Here is a 15,661-nt window from a genome sequence, read left to right on the forward strand (position 1 = left end):
TACCTACATCCCTCAGATGTGCTAATTTACTTGTCCTCTGCTTGCTTTCAGACATGTGCTTCTGGAGTTTAGATGTAGACAACGGGGGTTATGGCACAACCGCATGCATGGACACATGTATAGTTGTTAGTATAGCTGTAATCTCAGTGTGAGAGAAGCAGCAGAAACACACAGAACACAGAGAAAGAACAAAGAAAGTTCCAGACACAGCCAGAGAAGCCTGAGTAGCCTGACCTTGAGGAAAAAGAAGCTGAGAGAGAGAGAGAGCTGTTGGATAAAGGGAAAGAGGCTTTAAACTGTGAGCAAAGAAACTATCTCCTGTTGTTTGAGTTTTATTGTGTTGAGGGAAAGAAGACTTTGAACATTCTTTGTAAATAAACAGGAATGTACAAAAGAAATACTCGACTCCATCACCAATCTTTCCTTCAAATGGAAACAACCCATTAGATCCTGAAAATTGGGTACCCACTCCAATCAAAAATGGATAACTGTATAAAGGTCTTGAAGATTCATTTAACTGGAACCTTACCTTTTTTTAAGTTATGGTTTCTGTTTATTTTATTTAGCCATGTATGCCACAAGAATGAGTAAGTGTAACACCAAATATTACGAGACTCGGCAACACTATTTCCTTCAGTTTGAGAAGTTTAACTCTGTTATGATAGTATACATTTTGGGAAGTACTAAAACTGGCTGGCCCAGAAAGTGAATGAAACTGCACGGGCAAGGGAGCAGAGCTGTTTAATTGTTTCCTATTGGCTGAGGAGTTATCTCTCATTCTGCTCTGATGGAATGGAACCACAGAAAATAATTATTCTGTAAGATGTTCTCTTTTGTGCAGCCTGTGTGAAGAACAGGTTGTGACGCTGTATGGACTATGGATGACCATTTATTATAATATTGATACCAATATTGTAGAAATTGCAAAGAATCTTACAAGATATGCCATGTAAGGTATCAGTGGCTAAATATGATAAACATGGTTATATGTATGTATAATCTTTGTATTGTGAGTTATAAATCTGTGTGGTATATTTGTATTTCAAACTTGTGTTGTATATCTCGGTGACACCCCAGACAGATTAGTATCAAGCACTATCCAGCCTGCTTGATGGCCTATCAAAGACAATCAACTAGCAATGAACCCATTGGAGAAGCCAAGGGTTTCATCTATAAATCAGCAGGAGATGTAGGGACATGTCTGTGGACAGGGGACTGCAAATGCTTTACCATGCCCACATACTGTAGGTTTGTCTTTGGGACAAAGGAAGTATAAGCCACATGGCAAGAACCTGGGTGGATACATTGATTTTTTTGAAATTATTAATCTGTTTTTGACACTGAGTAACTGTCTTTGGTAATTATTGTCTCTGGCACATCAACAATGGAAACTTGCTCAGTTTGCAAGGGACAAGAACAAAAAAACATAACCTATTGTGAAAAACAATAAATATCCTATTTCAAGGATAATGAAACAATAAACAGCTGAGAATTTCTGATACTGTAAATGTAATAGACTTACTGTTCTAGTTACCCATGAAATGTCATCTGACAGCTGCATTCAAAATCAGCAATAGGGACCACAAGAGTTAATGGCTATTAACATACAAATAAGAATAAATTCAAAGCTTTTCTCTCTTGAATTGTTAGAAGAGATATATCAGAAACAACTTTATGGTTTTCAGCAAATAGCAATATGCAGAGGAGAAAGATGGTAAGGTGTAACCTGCAGCTGTTGTTGCGGAGAAACTCAGTTTCCTAGTTTTTATGTTAGGGAATCTCAGTAGAGCTAATTTTTTAGGCTACAACACTCATTTGTGCTCTGTTTTCAGACAAATCCAAAGGAAAAAAACGTGCATAAAAAACTCCAGAGTTGGTGTATGTAATTTACAAATGAAAATGATAAGGTCTGGATACTACTCAGCTGATTACACCTTATTCGGACATGTTGCATGTTGGTGTAAATAGTCAGCAACCCTGTGATACTACAATACCATTCCTTGTCTCATCTTGCAAAGCACATCTCACTAGGTTTCTATAGTAATAGGGTGGATGCCCTATAATTGTTGCAAACATGATTTCATTTAACTTGGGTATATGGATTAAACAGAATTTGAAAATTGCTTAACTTTTTGCTAGCATGAGGACGAGACTTTAATGTTCCATACTGAAATTTGTTGCAAACCATCTGGGAATGAATCACTACAAAACTGTGGATCTGTGTCAAAACACGATAAAGAACATACAAAATTTAGTAAACTTTAGTCTGTTCACTGTTGCTGAGCTGTGTTTGTATCTTGACATAGAATACAATAAAATACAAATATAGGGTGCGATCATCTTCAAGCCATTCTGAAAACCCCAAATATACACATTTTACTTTCTTGATTATCCAACAGCTCAAAAGCATCTTTAAATAACTGTTTTTTCCTCTTTATTATTCATGATGTCAAACTCATCTGGTTTCTTTCTGTTGTGGATGTATTTGACGCCAGAGTTCACAGCTGTGTTTCCACCAACTCAAATCTCTGCTCCAAAATTTAAACTCTGCCAATAATTTCATTGAGGTTGGCATCCATAACTGTTATGGCCAACTGTACTATGTCGCATTATGTGAAAAGTTTTGATCAAACTGAAATTATATTATTATCTGTCTGGACAGCCTGTCTTTTTGAGGTTCTGGCTATTCAGGGCAAGAAACATGTAGGAATTAGAATAATGGTATTTGGGATACATGGGTCACTAAGAATTTTGTTTATAAATATCCTGCTTTTATGAATCACAGACATTTCATAGTTAGGGCTGAATTTCATTATCTGAATTTCTCAAAGAAGTAGCAAAGCTTCCAAAAGCAGCACATTAAAAACAGACTTAAAAATTCACTTGTATGCAAAATGAATCTGAGCTGTCCTTGAACTATGTTCCTTTCATTTCACTGTTTCTCACTTGGCATCAGTGCATCATCTCCATAGACTTGCAAAGGAGTCTATTGTAAAAAAACAAAAAAAACCACCCTGTTTTTATGTTTAAACAATTACAGCTAGTGAACAGAGTGGTAAATGTCATGGAGTACAAGTGTTAGTGAAATATGTTTTTAATTATTACTATACTTGTGTCATATTTAATTTCTTGAATTCAGCCATACCGTAAAGATGGTTTATCCCATAGATTAAATTCCCCCATAATGATGTATAATTAATATACTACTAAAATAAAAATAAAATTTTAATTTTAATTGTAAGCTAGTGATTTCAAAGATGTTCCTTCCTCAAACTCCTTCATCTATTCTAAGACAATAGTAAGGTTTACATCTTTCTGGTCTGTGATTGTATAGAGGAGAGCGAAGGTAAAACAAGATTATGACTATCAACAGATGGCTCAGGCAGTGGTGTTTATAAGGATGTTTGACCACTGGGAGGCATTCATGGACAGAGGACTGTTGTCATAGCGTGGACTGCACTTGAATAAGGAGGGTAATACACTTCTGGGATAGAGGTTGGTACAATTGATTAAAAGAGCCTTAAACTAGGAGTTTGGGGGAGACAGTTGGGAGACGCTCATGAAATCTCCATGCCTGATTCAAATATTGAACAGGAGGAAAATCAAGTAAAGAGGATATAGCAATGGAGAAAGGAACAAAAGAGTGTAGGAGAATGGACAACAAGAGGAATGATTGTGCCAATACCACTGGCAGTAACAGGTAGGCGATACTGGCAGTGAAATGATTGTACGTAATTGGGCAAGGAATATGGTTGAAGCCAAGAAGAAACAACTGAGATGTCTGTACACCAATGCAAGGAGCCTGGGTAACAAAACAGAAGAACTAGAACAACTGATGCAGGAAGTGAAACTAGATATGATAGGGATAAGGGAAACATGGTGGAATAGTAGTTGTGACTGGAATACGGGTTTTGATGGATATGTACTGTTCAGGAAAGACAGAAATACAGGTAAAGATGATGGACTAGCATTGTATATTAATGACAAAGTAGACTGTAAAGAAATGAGAAGTGATGGAATGGATAAAATGGAATCTATTTGGGTCAAATCACTATGGGGAAGAATGGTTACAGAGGCTCCACTGGGACAGTGCTTGGGATCTGCTACAGATCTCCAGGATCCTATTTGGATATATAGAGAGAACTTTTTCATATTTGTAATGAAATAAAGACTACTGGGAATTGTGTGATTATGAGAAACTTTAATTTCCCAGATACAGATTGGAGCGCAAGTGCTCCTAATAATGATAGGGCCCAGATATTCCTGGATATGATGGATTTATTCACCAAATAGTCACTGGACTAACAAAGTGATTTAGTGTTGGTAAGTAGCAAGGACCTCATAGAACAAATGGTTGTAGAGGACAATCCTGGATAGAATGATCATGAGTTAGTTCAGTTTAAACTAAATGAAAGGATAAACAAAAGTAGGTCTGCAAACAGGGCAAACTTAAAAAAAAATTAAGGGAACTAGGGAAGAAATCCCTAATGGAAATGGACTGAAGAAATCCAGGATCTGAATATGGAGGAGACTTGAAATTACTTTGTCAAACTTGCAGAAACTATCTGAAGCCTCTATCCCAAGGAAGGGGAAACAATTTGTAGGGAAGGGTTACAGAAAAAAATTGGATAAACAAGCAACTCAAACAGGTTATTAAGAGAAAGCAGAAAGCCTACAAGGGATGGATCAGCAAGGAAAGCTACCTCTTGGAGGGCAGAATATTAAGGGATAAAGTGAGAACTGCCAAAAGCCAAGCAGAGTTGGCTTTTACAAAGGAAATTAAAACCAATAGTAAAAGGTTATTTAACCAGATAAATAAAAAGAAAATGGGGAAAGAAAAGTGGGACCAGTAAGGATTGAAGATGAGGTAGAGATAAAATATAATCCTGGTATGACTAATGGGAACAAGAATATGGCCAATACCGATTTTTTTTAATGAATCTTTAAAGTCAGAACTTTGAAGTCCTATGACTGGAGAACTGCAAATATATAGTATCTATATTTAAGAAAGGAAAAAAAAGTGATCTGGGAAACTACAGGCCTGTTAGCTTGACCTCGATTGTATGCAAAGTCTTAGAACAAATCGTGAAAGAGAGAGTAATTAAAGACATAGAGGTGAACAGTAATTGGGATAAAATGCAGCATGATTTTATGGAAGAACACATCAGACTAACCTGATCTCTTTCTTTGAAAAGATTGTCCAGATTAGAAAATCAGCGAATGGAAATTTATGGTATGGCTACACTTGCAGATGTAGAGTGCTTTGAGTTAAACCAGCCTTTGGAGAGCACAGTAGGGAAAGCGCTGCAATCTGTCCACACTGAGAGCTTCAAGTGCACTGGCATGTGCACATTTGCAGTACTTGCAGCAGCATTGGGCATGGTGCATTATGGGCAGCTATCCCAGCATGCAAGTGACTACAACGCTTTTCAAATGGGGGTGGAATGGGGTGGACTGTGACAGGGAGTGTGTTGTGTGTATGTGGGGGGAGAGAGAGAGTGGGTTTTTGGGGGGCTGAGAGCATGTCAGCATGCTGTCTTGTAAGTTCAGACAGCAGCAGACACCCCTCCTTCCCCCACCTCTCTCTCTCTCTCACACACTAGCATTCCACACTAATGGTTGCTTTGTCTCGGAGCAGATAAGCAGCCGGCTGTCAGAAACGGAGCTTTCAAAGGGCATATCCGTATTCCTACAGTGATTCAAAAACAATGACAAGAGGGGATTATGGGATGTTTCTGGAGGCAGATCAGAGTGCAGTAATGCAACACGTTATTCACACTGACGCCCGGGCGTTGTAGCCAAGGTACAGCAAACGTTATTCCACTCGCCGATGTGGAGTACCAGGAGCGCTGTTGCTGTGGAGTCAGAGCTCTCTACGTGCCTTGCCAGTGTGGACGGGTAGGGTGCCCGGGGCTGCTTTAATGCGCTCTAATTTGCAAGTGTAGTCAAGCCCTTAGTAGATCTAATCTACCTGGATTTCAATAAAGCATTTGATACAGTTCCACATGGGAAATTATTAGTGAAATTGGAGAAGATGGGGATTTAATACAAGAAGTGAAAAGTAGGTAAGGAACTGGTTAAAGGGGAGACTGTGATGGGTCATACTAAAAGGTGAACTGTCAGACTGGAGGGAGATTACCAATGGAGTTCCTCAAGGATCAGTCTTGGGACCAATCTTATTGAATATTTTCATTAATGATCTTGGCACAAAAGGTGGGAGTGTGCAAATAAAATTTGTGGATGACACAAAATTGGGAGGTACTGCTAATAACAAAGCAGGACTGGGATATCATACAAGAAAATTTGGATGACATTGAAAACTGGAGTAATAGAAATGGGATGAAATTTATTACTGCAAAGTGAAAGCTCATGCACTTAGGGACTAGCAACAAGAAAAAGGTGAATGCAGTCCTAGGATGTATCAGGTGATGTATTTCTGGAAGAGATGGAAAAGTGTTATTACCACTTTCCAAGGAACTGGTGAGACCTAATATGGAATACTGTGTGCAATTCTGGTCTTCAGTATATACGAAAAATGAACTCAAAATGGGACAGGTGCAGAGAAGGGCTACTAGAATGATCAGAAGAATGGAGAACTTACCATACAAGAGGAGACTTAAGGTACTTGGCTTGTTTAGCCTAACAAAATGAAGGTTGACGGGAGACATGATTGCTTTCTATAAATATATCAGAAGGATAAACACCAGGGAAGGAGAAGAGTTATTTAAGTTATGGATCAATGTTGGCACAAGAACAAGTAGATATAAACTAGCCATCGATATGTTTAGGCTTGAAATTAGAAGAAGGTTTCTAACCGTTAGAGGCGTGAAGTTTTGGAACAGCCTTCCCAAGAGAGTAATGGGACAAAATCCTAACTTGTTTCAAGACTGAGTTTGATAAGTTTATGGAGGGGATGGTATGATGAGGTTGCCTACAATGGCATGTGGCCCATCTGTGACTGTTATAGCAAATATCTCCAGTGACCATAGATAGGACAGGATTATAGGACAGGGTGGGCTCTGAGTTACTACAGAGAATTCTTTCCAAGGCATCTGACTGGTGTGTCTTGCCCACATGCTCAGGGTCTAACTGATTGCCATATTTGGGGTTGAAAAGAAATTTTCCTTCATGTCAGATTGGCAGAGTTCCTGGGGGGTTTTCACCTGCCTTTGTAACATGGGGCACAAGTCACTTGATGGTTTGAATTAGAGTAGATGGTGGATTCTCTGTAACTTGAAGTTTTTAAATCAAGATTTGAGGACATCAGTAACTCAGCCAGCGTTTATAGACCCACTACTGCAGGAGTTCTGGATGGGGTTGTGTGACCTGCAATGTGCAGGAAATCAGACTGGATGATCGTGATGGTTCCTTCTGTCCTTAAAGTCTGTGAGTCTATGTTACTAGAAAATAATTTGTGTATACATACCTGACGAATCTCTTAAGGAGGGAAAGTTTTTAATAATAAATGATTGATTGGGATTGAGACCCACTTGAAATACCACCGATATTACTGGTGGTTTTGAATATTTTGTCCCTAAATCCAAATGTGTGCGTAATTTACAATCCCATATTATATATATCAGAAAGCCTGATTCCACGCTGCAGTATATTTGTTGCGGATGTGATTTAGTTCTTTAGTGTATGGCATATAACAGCTTTGTGTAATTTAAATAAAATTGTGAAATTTTTTTCATCGCTCGTTATGATTGTATGAATAGTTTCCTGAAACAAGTTCCCTTTCTTTTTAGGTGGGTTATACCTTAATTCATGCTCTAGTTTTATTTTCTTACCTAAAGTTATTAAAAATGGCAATGGAAATATACTGCTAAAATTCAGCTTTTTTAAAAAAATTGGAGGGATAAAAAACTTTTCTTGCTGGTTGCAAGATGATGACGGACTGGAAAACCAATTATTATTCATTTAAGTACTACACTAAGAGACCATTAGAATTTCATACAGTTCTGTTTTCTTTATCTGATATATTCCTTCATGCATTTCACAGATACCTTGCAAGAGATAGACAGGAACAAAGGGAATCTTACATCACATTGTTATTTGTCAGAGGGCTGTTCTACACTGGGAACTTACATTGGCCTAGTTATGTCTCTGAGGGGTGTGAAAAATCCTCAGCTGCAGAGACATAGCTATGCTGACTTAACCCCCAATGTAGACAGTGCTAGGCCTGTGGATTTCATCAACCTAGCTATTGCCTCTCAGGGAAGTGGGTTATCTACAGCAATGGGAGAACGCTTCGGTTGCTGTAGTGAATGTCTACAATGAAGCTGCTGTAGCTGTGCCATTTTAAATGTAGACATACCCTTACACTTAAACTTACTGAGGAAATACAAGACTATTGTGAGTCACATTATAGCATTGTTTCTCCTACCTTCTGTAGTCAGCCTAATAGACTTTAAAGAAACTCCCAGCTGACATGTTAGGGTTTGTTGTTGTTTTCCCTTTCCTAAATGGAACAAGAGAGAAAAGGAAGGTGGGGGAGGAATCTATAATAACTGTATCAAGTTACTTTCTCTGTTACTCCATAAAATTCTCAATTTCATACTCCCTGCTTATATGTCAGGACTGAAGTATATGACTATATATAGCTTGGGTTCACCCGCTGCCCACTGCTGTGTTAAAGAGTTCTGGTTTGATTTTCCTCTTCTAAATTGCTGTCTGCTACATTTAATTGTGTAGTCATGCCATATTTTAATTACTCAGAGCTTGGAAGAAGAAAACTTTTTCCTATGTATTTTCCCTGTGCTCTGATGTGAACTCTTATTTTTAAATAATATCTGCAGTTATTCCGGAGCATTTGCAGATATATCTGAGTGGTGTACCCTAAATCAGAATTTAGAACTATTTATGTTAACTATGTGTTCCTAAACTGAACATGATAAATAACTTATCTACACTGAGCCTGGCACCTTTGCAGTGCCCACCAAATCCAAGGAAGAAGAATTTAATAGTGAAATTTGTGTATAGGAAACCTGCTAGATTCTAGAGGTTTGGACACTTTGCACTGCCTGAGCAGTACAAATAGAACATAATCTAGGGAATTTCCCCTGCAGTGCAGTCGCCTATGCCATCCTCACCCCTTACATCCCTGTGCTGGGAGATGAAGGGTGCAGAGTTCTAACACAATTCTGAGCTGGTTTGTGATCCTTTAGGGAGTGTAATGTAGCCTAAGGGCTGCTTAACTTGCATCAGGGCCAACAGAGTTTGAGATTAAGGGAGTCATGTACCTCAGTGCATGCTTTGTGATGAGTGTAGCTTGGCTCAGGGGAGAATCTGTCCCCTAATTTTGCTTTCCAGTCCCAATATTCTTGCCTTTCAAGTCCTCAATAATTAGATGTGCTCAGCTGCTTGAAGGGTGTGAGGGGAGAAGAAGGAGGGTATTTTGGGAGAGTGCCCTTTCATGCTGATAGAAAAGCAAATGGAATTCCAGCCACTTGTTTTCATCTGAAAACTTGTGGCTATAACATGGAGACTTGTTACTCTAGGGTTCTGTATATGTGTAAAAATAGGAACAAATAAATGGCAGATGCACAGATCTGTAAGGATGTGGAAAATCTCATTTAACTCGCTTAGCCTCCATCTCCCACACTTCAAAAGACAAAATGGACAATGTATTTAAATGAAAATGCCCATTCTTCCATGGCTAGCTGTCCAGCTCCACATCCTTGTGAAGTTTACTGTTAAACTATTTCCATGATTCCCTTTAGAAATCAAGGCCTCATCATCAGCTTTTCATAACTGTAACTTCTGATCATCAAAGTTCAGTACCTAATGGTGTGGCAAGTCTATCTAGACTCATGAAAGTCCATAAATTACTAGAGTCTGGCATAGTGTGAACAGGGGAGGCTTCCCGGCATAACTGTGCCAAAGCGCCTCAGTCCTAACCTATACAACTGTTAAGGCGCCAGTGCTCTGGATAGGGACACAAAATGTGGTTAAACTAGACAAAAAAATATTTTGTCATTTAGACCATTAATATGGTAATTATACTCTTAAATATAATAACAAATTTGTTCTTGTTTTAATTGCTACAGTGTACTGATTATGACCTGGATTATGGGACAGAATGTTTGCACTTGGCTCTAAAATACTGTAAAACAAATGCCAAACTTATTGAAGGATCGCCTGATCTCTGGAAGGTAAGAGCAATATTGATTTTCTTTTATTTATTTGTTTAGTAAAAACACCACACCAACTAAAATATCAGATAATTACAAAACAATAAAACTCCTTAAGATGTTACAGTAATTATGCCTTTGTTTTACAAGTTTAAAAATTCTAAAAACTTGGGAATGGTTTACAACGGTTGAGGGGTAATGTATAATAAAGATTGGAGGTATTTAAAGAACTAATTCTTACCCAATTAAGGGTTGAATAAAGAAATTATTCCTGTATTTGCAGTTCTTCATGTAGATTGTCAGTACAGATTCACACTCTTGAGGTCTGCTGGCTTGGAACCCTTTGGAAAGTTCTGAATATTGTGAGGCTTCGTGGAGTTCACCTTAAGCTTTGCAACATTCCATGAGAGGTCATATCAAGAGGTGTGACCCCCACATGCAGCCTTGGGTCTTTTTAATTTCTCAGAATCTTGAGTAGACTCCATAAGAGTGGAGATGGATGCTGGTGAGTGTGCATTTGTGCCAACAAGGAACTTCGAAGAGTTCCATTTAAGATGGGTTGCTTCTTTCTGCTTACAGTATTGCCAGTACAGATTCCCATCCTTAGGAAATTGATAAAAGAAATAACTTTCTAAGAAGCTGGTTTTGAGGAGGAAACTTGGGGCCTGATCCAGTGCCCATTAAACTCAGAGGAGAGAGTCCAGTTGACTTCAATGGGTACTGAACAGTAACTGGAACTGGTCTCCTGAAGCAAGCATCAGATTTGGAAACCATATTAAGAGAGCAAAGCTGCATAATGATGTGGATTGAGCTCCAGGTCACGGCTCTCTACGTTTATTTGGGTATATAGGTGGAATAAAATGGTAGCTATCCCAAACTCTAGGTGTTCTTAACAGCTATTTAAAATGTAGCAGCCCTATAATATATAGTAGTTACTAATTAAACAGTACAGCAAGATGAGGAAAAAGTATCTCAGCTCCTTAAATACGATCCCCCAAAAAAGTTCTTTATCCACAAAAACCCCAATAAAAAGACACCGAAGGTCAACACATTTGAGCTATTTCACATAAGTGAGAAACAAGTTCCAAGGCTATAGGGTCTTTTGGATAACTCTTGGACAGCAACTTCCTTTCTTTCATATCAAAGGGACTCAATTTTGACTGCCTCAATCGATCACAACCTTGGCAGTGTAGCATGGGGAGAGAGTTTGTCTCTTAGACAAATAGCAGGCCATTTAAGGCTTTATAGGTAAATGCAAACTGCTTAAACTCAATCAGAAACCAACAGGCAACCAATGCAGATCACAGACACCAATACAATATGTTAACATCAAGATTCCCTGCTTAAACATGCATTCTGTCACTTTCCGAATAGAGTTAAGATGCAGTCCCAAGTATACCATTCTAATCTAGTCTTAAAGTCACCAAGAAATGATTGACACAAGCAAGGTATACATGGGAAAGAGAAGCCTTAGCTGCCACAAAGTACCAAAAAAGCAATAGATTTATGAAAACTTAGGAGGCCTCAGATTTTTGTCATTTTTTAAAATTTTGAACAGGTGCAGTTAGTATTCATAGATAATATGGGCTCATTGGGCTTGGTTCCACACTGAAGGAGCTCAGATGCCCTTCTAGGCTCCTTGGTCTTGACTTCATTTTGACTAGGGGAACTTGCCCAAGCACACCATCCATTTATGGTGCCAAAAAGAGAGGTCACTCATAGTACATATTCATAATATGGTCGTCCCTCTCCTTTCATACATATTTTAACCAGCAGTGCGAAGGTAAATAATTCTGACCTTCAAATTATTATTATTTGGCATATATTGAGTTAATATCTCCTTGAGTTGAAGAGGAGCAAATCATGCTGTTTGGCGCTATTGTTTTAGGCTCCCTACAATCTCTGGCAGATGTCACTGCTTTGGTGACACATGGGCAGGGTAGAGTTGATTTAAACCAAATTGATTCAAATCATGATTTAAGTCATTAGTTAGGAAGCCTCGATTTAATCATGGATTTCTACATAAAAGTGCATGCTTGTTGGTTGTTATCGCCTTAGTACATATTCTTCACAATTCAGAGATAGATGTAGGTTTCAGTTTTAGAAGGTACACACTATACATTTTTAAAGTGATTTATTTTGAAAACTTTTCATATTAGTTTTACAGCTATGTCAGAAAATGAATGATTGTTTGGTTATTTCATTTACCAAAGGTAATTGAAGCAGATATTTATGAAGTCATTGGGAGGTGAACTATGTCCAGTTCAACAGGTTAATCATTAATATTTGGAAGATTTTCTTGCCATGCTGTATTAGAAGGAGAACATCACCAGACAGACATTTAAATTGTTTTTTTTAACTAAAACAGTGTTATGTATTCTGGATTTTTTTCTTTAACAGCAAACATAATATTTTAACAAAACAAGCAAATGAATTTTTGATTTTAGTTAAACATTTAAATTTTATAAAATCAGGTTTGCTTTTGTTAAAATTGTTTTAAACTAAAATAGTTAAATGACATTTAAAAAAAACACAAAAATTAAATCGACTGTGTCAGACAGGTCAACATGAGGAACTTAAAATATTGGCTTCTGTAGCTAACTCATTTTCCTGTTTGTTCGTAATCTGGAAGAGAAAAAACAAGCTTTCCTGCTTTTTTCAGACCCCAAACGATTTCTCAATTTGGAATGATTTTGTCCAAAAGAAGAAAATATTCTTTCACATCGGCAGAAGAAACTACTGCTGTTAAAAGTGAGATTATCATTTAAATGGTTTCTGAATCCAAATGCTTAAGTGACTTCCATCAGTTCACTGTTTATGGCTTTCTTTAAAACATCAGCAGCAAACATATATTTCTTGAATGGTTCACACTAAGCTCTGAAGTTTATTATAGTTGTCATTATGGAGGGTTGATTGTCCATGTCATAGCCAACTCCTCTTCTTCAGCAGTTAAAGTTTGACCCTGGTAACAAGTATTGAGAATATTTGCAAGAAAATGAGCTGGAGATAGTGCTTGTCCCATTCGGTTTTTTAATGCTTGTAATTTAACTCTGTCATTGCATATTTCTCTTTTTAAGATCTTACTCGGTTCCTTGCAAATTTCAACAGCGTCAGCAATAAAACCGCTATTTCCCTGCATTTTGTTCAAGGCTACAGAAATAGGCTTCAGGGTACTCAGCATGTGTTCAACATTTCTCTTAAGCCCAATGTTGAGAACTTTGACTGTGACAACGCCATCTATTTTTTTCACGATTTTTTTTCACAAACTGTCATCAGATTAGGCCAGTTTGTGAGAGAGTTCTCAAACCAGACCACTACTGAGCTCCATTGCACGTCTTGTGGAAGAGTTAGCTTGGTTCCTCCCACTTTGTTCAGAGAGCTGCTGAAAAGTGGTTGTTACGGAAGTATTTTGAAATTTCAGCAACATTAGCCTTTATTTCTGGAATACTGAAGTCTTTGGCTAAGAGGTGCATCAAATGAGCATTGCAACTGTATGTTATTAGTTGGGGACTCTCTTCTAAATAATTTCTTCTCATCTTAGATACATTTGCAGCACATTTGACCAAGCTGCATACTAGACATTTGCATTTTTTTTTCACAGTTTGTAATAGCTTTTACTGCTACTTCTTGTAAGTATTCTGCTGTGTGTGCAGTTCCTGATGTATCAGTTGTTTCTGTAAGGAAGCCATTCCCTTCTTCTGTTGTCACACAAGCACATACAACAGTCTCATTGTGGACATTACTCCACCCATCAAGACTCAGGTTAACAATTTAATGCTCTAGACCTTTTGCACACTGCTCAATTTCTCTTTCATACACTTTATCCAGCAATTTGCCTGCGACATCTGCTCTGTTGGATGGATTGTATCCTGGTCTTAATGGCTGAACCAAGTTAATGAAGTGTGGGTTCTCAATCATATAGAAGGGAGAGTTTGTTGCATAAAGAAACTGTGCAATTTTTTCGTCAATTACCTCTTTTTGTAATTTGCTGGGTTTTATTACAAACTTATCTATGGTTGTTTCTGGATGTTGGAGGTTTTTTTTTTTCTTTTTGCTGCAGGTAATAAACTGTGGCTATGTGACATACATGATGTGACTGAAACACTATCATTGGCAGATAACTCTGAAACTATAGAAAATGATGATGATCTTGAAGGTGGATAGTCTTCAGAATCCTGTATGTTGAGGATGGATTCTCCTAAACAAAATAAGTCAATGCAGTTATTTAATTATTATTCCCATACTGCTAATTTAGTATTACTCATTGCATTCACTGACACTCAGAACTACTTTAAAGGTGAAATTGTAAAAGGAGGATCTGCCTATTTTATCTATCTATTTTTTATCACAACTGCATCTAAAATGATAGTACCATAGTACCTATATTATTTGCTCAAAAATGAGAATTCAAGAATAATCCAGAAGGAAGACTGGCAGTCCTTAAGAAAGAAGTCTGAAATAAAAAAATTTACCAACCTGAAGATCCTGCATGTTCAGACATGTTCCTTTGATCATCTTCAACACAGCTTCTTCCTGAGAAGGAACACTTCTCATAATGTTGTTTCATTCGGGCAATCAGGCCGTGCATTTCTTTCTTGCACTGTTTGCATTTTGCACACGTGCCTGTCTTACCCACCGGTAGAGGAACTTTATTCAAATATTCCCAAACTGGGTCTCTTTTACGGCCTGCTGCCTTTATAGGTTTTCCCTTCTAGTGAGAGAATGGTATGGTAGATCTCAAATCAATTAAGGTGACACTCAGAAAGACCTCAAGATTTCTGGAATATGCTGCTCAAAGAGTTTCACTTTTGTTTCTACTGCCTGTCCCTTCCTTCTCACATTTATCTCCAGACTTCTTCTCCTTGTCCAGATCTATTCTACCCCCAACAATCTTCTATTCATTGAACTTTTTTGAAATTTTGCACTTTTAGAGAGAGGTAAGGAATTGACTTTGTGTACACAAATTGGCAGAGGGACAATAGGGTTAAATGTTTATTTAAAAACATTTTTGCTGTTAACAAGCATGTTATCTCTGGGAGGTGATACCTCTCTGCGTTACCTAAGGAGGTAGTGGAATCTCCTTCCTTTGAAGTTTCTAAGGTCATACTTGACAAAATGCTGGATGGGATGATTTAGTTAGGGATTGGTCCTGCTTTGAGCAGGGGGTTGGACTAGATGAGCTCCTGAGGTCACTTCCAACCCGGATATTCTATGATTCTATGATTCTCTGGAGAGACAAATCCACAGTTTGAAAACTGCAAAATTAAGCGTCTCTGATGGTATCTTCTAGACTGAGCACTGAGTCCCATTGGGTAGATAGAAAGATTAACCTAAGTAATCTATACAGAAGCACCTGAAACCCCATAAAATTGGGTCCCTAATCCATGAACTATTGGAACTCATTTACAAAAACCTTTCTTAAACATTACTTGAACATATTGTCTTATATGATAGAATTAGAATTTATAATCCATATTCCATGATGCGATATCTTTGAGCTATAATGTATCTTAATTAAAACTATTTTT

General features: G+C 37.8%; 1 protein-coding gene across 7 annotated transcripts in view; it reads left to right on the forward strand.

Annotated features, from left to right (window-relative positions):
• The window catches only part of CRPPA (CDP-L-ribitol pyrophosphorylase A), a 170,585-nt gene that overhangs the window by 44,453 nt on the left and 110,471 nt on the right, over window positions 1-15,661 (forward strand). For all 7 annotated transcript variants that reach the window (XM_043509225.1, XM_043509226.1, XM_038392956.2 and 4 more), the window contains exon 4: window positions 10,050-10,154. In XM_043509225.1, coding sequence (XP_043365160.1) covers window positions 10,050-10,154 — 105 coding nt within the window. The remainder of the gene's footprint in view (window positions 1-10,049; window positions 10,155-15,661) is intronic.

The sequence above is a fragment of the Dermochelys coriacea genome, chromosome 2, assembly GCF_009764565.3.
Source record: "Dermochelys coriacea isolate rDerCor1 chromosome 2, rDerCor1.pri.v4, whole genome shotgun sequence".
Lineage (NCBI taxonomy): Eukaryota > Metazoa > Chordata > Testudines > Dermochelyidae > Dermochelys > Dermochelys coriacea.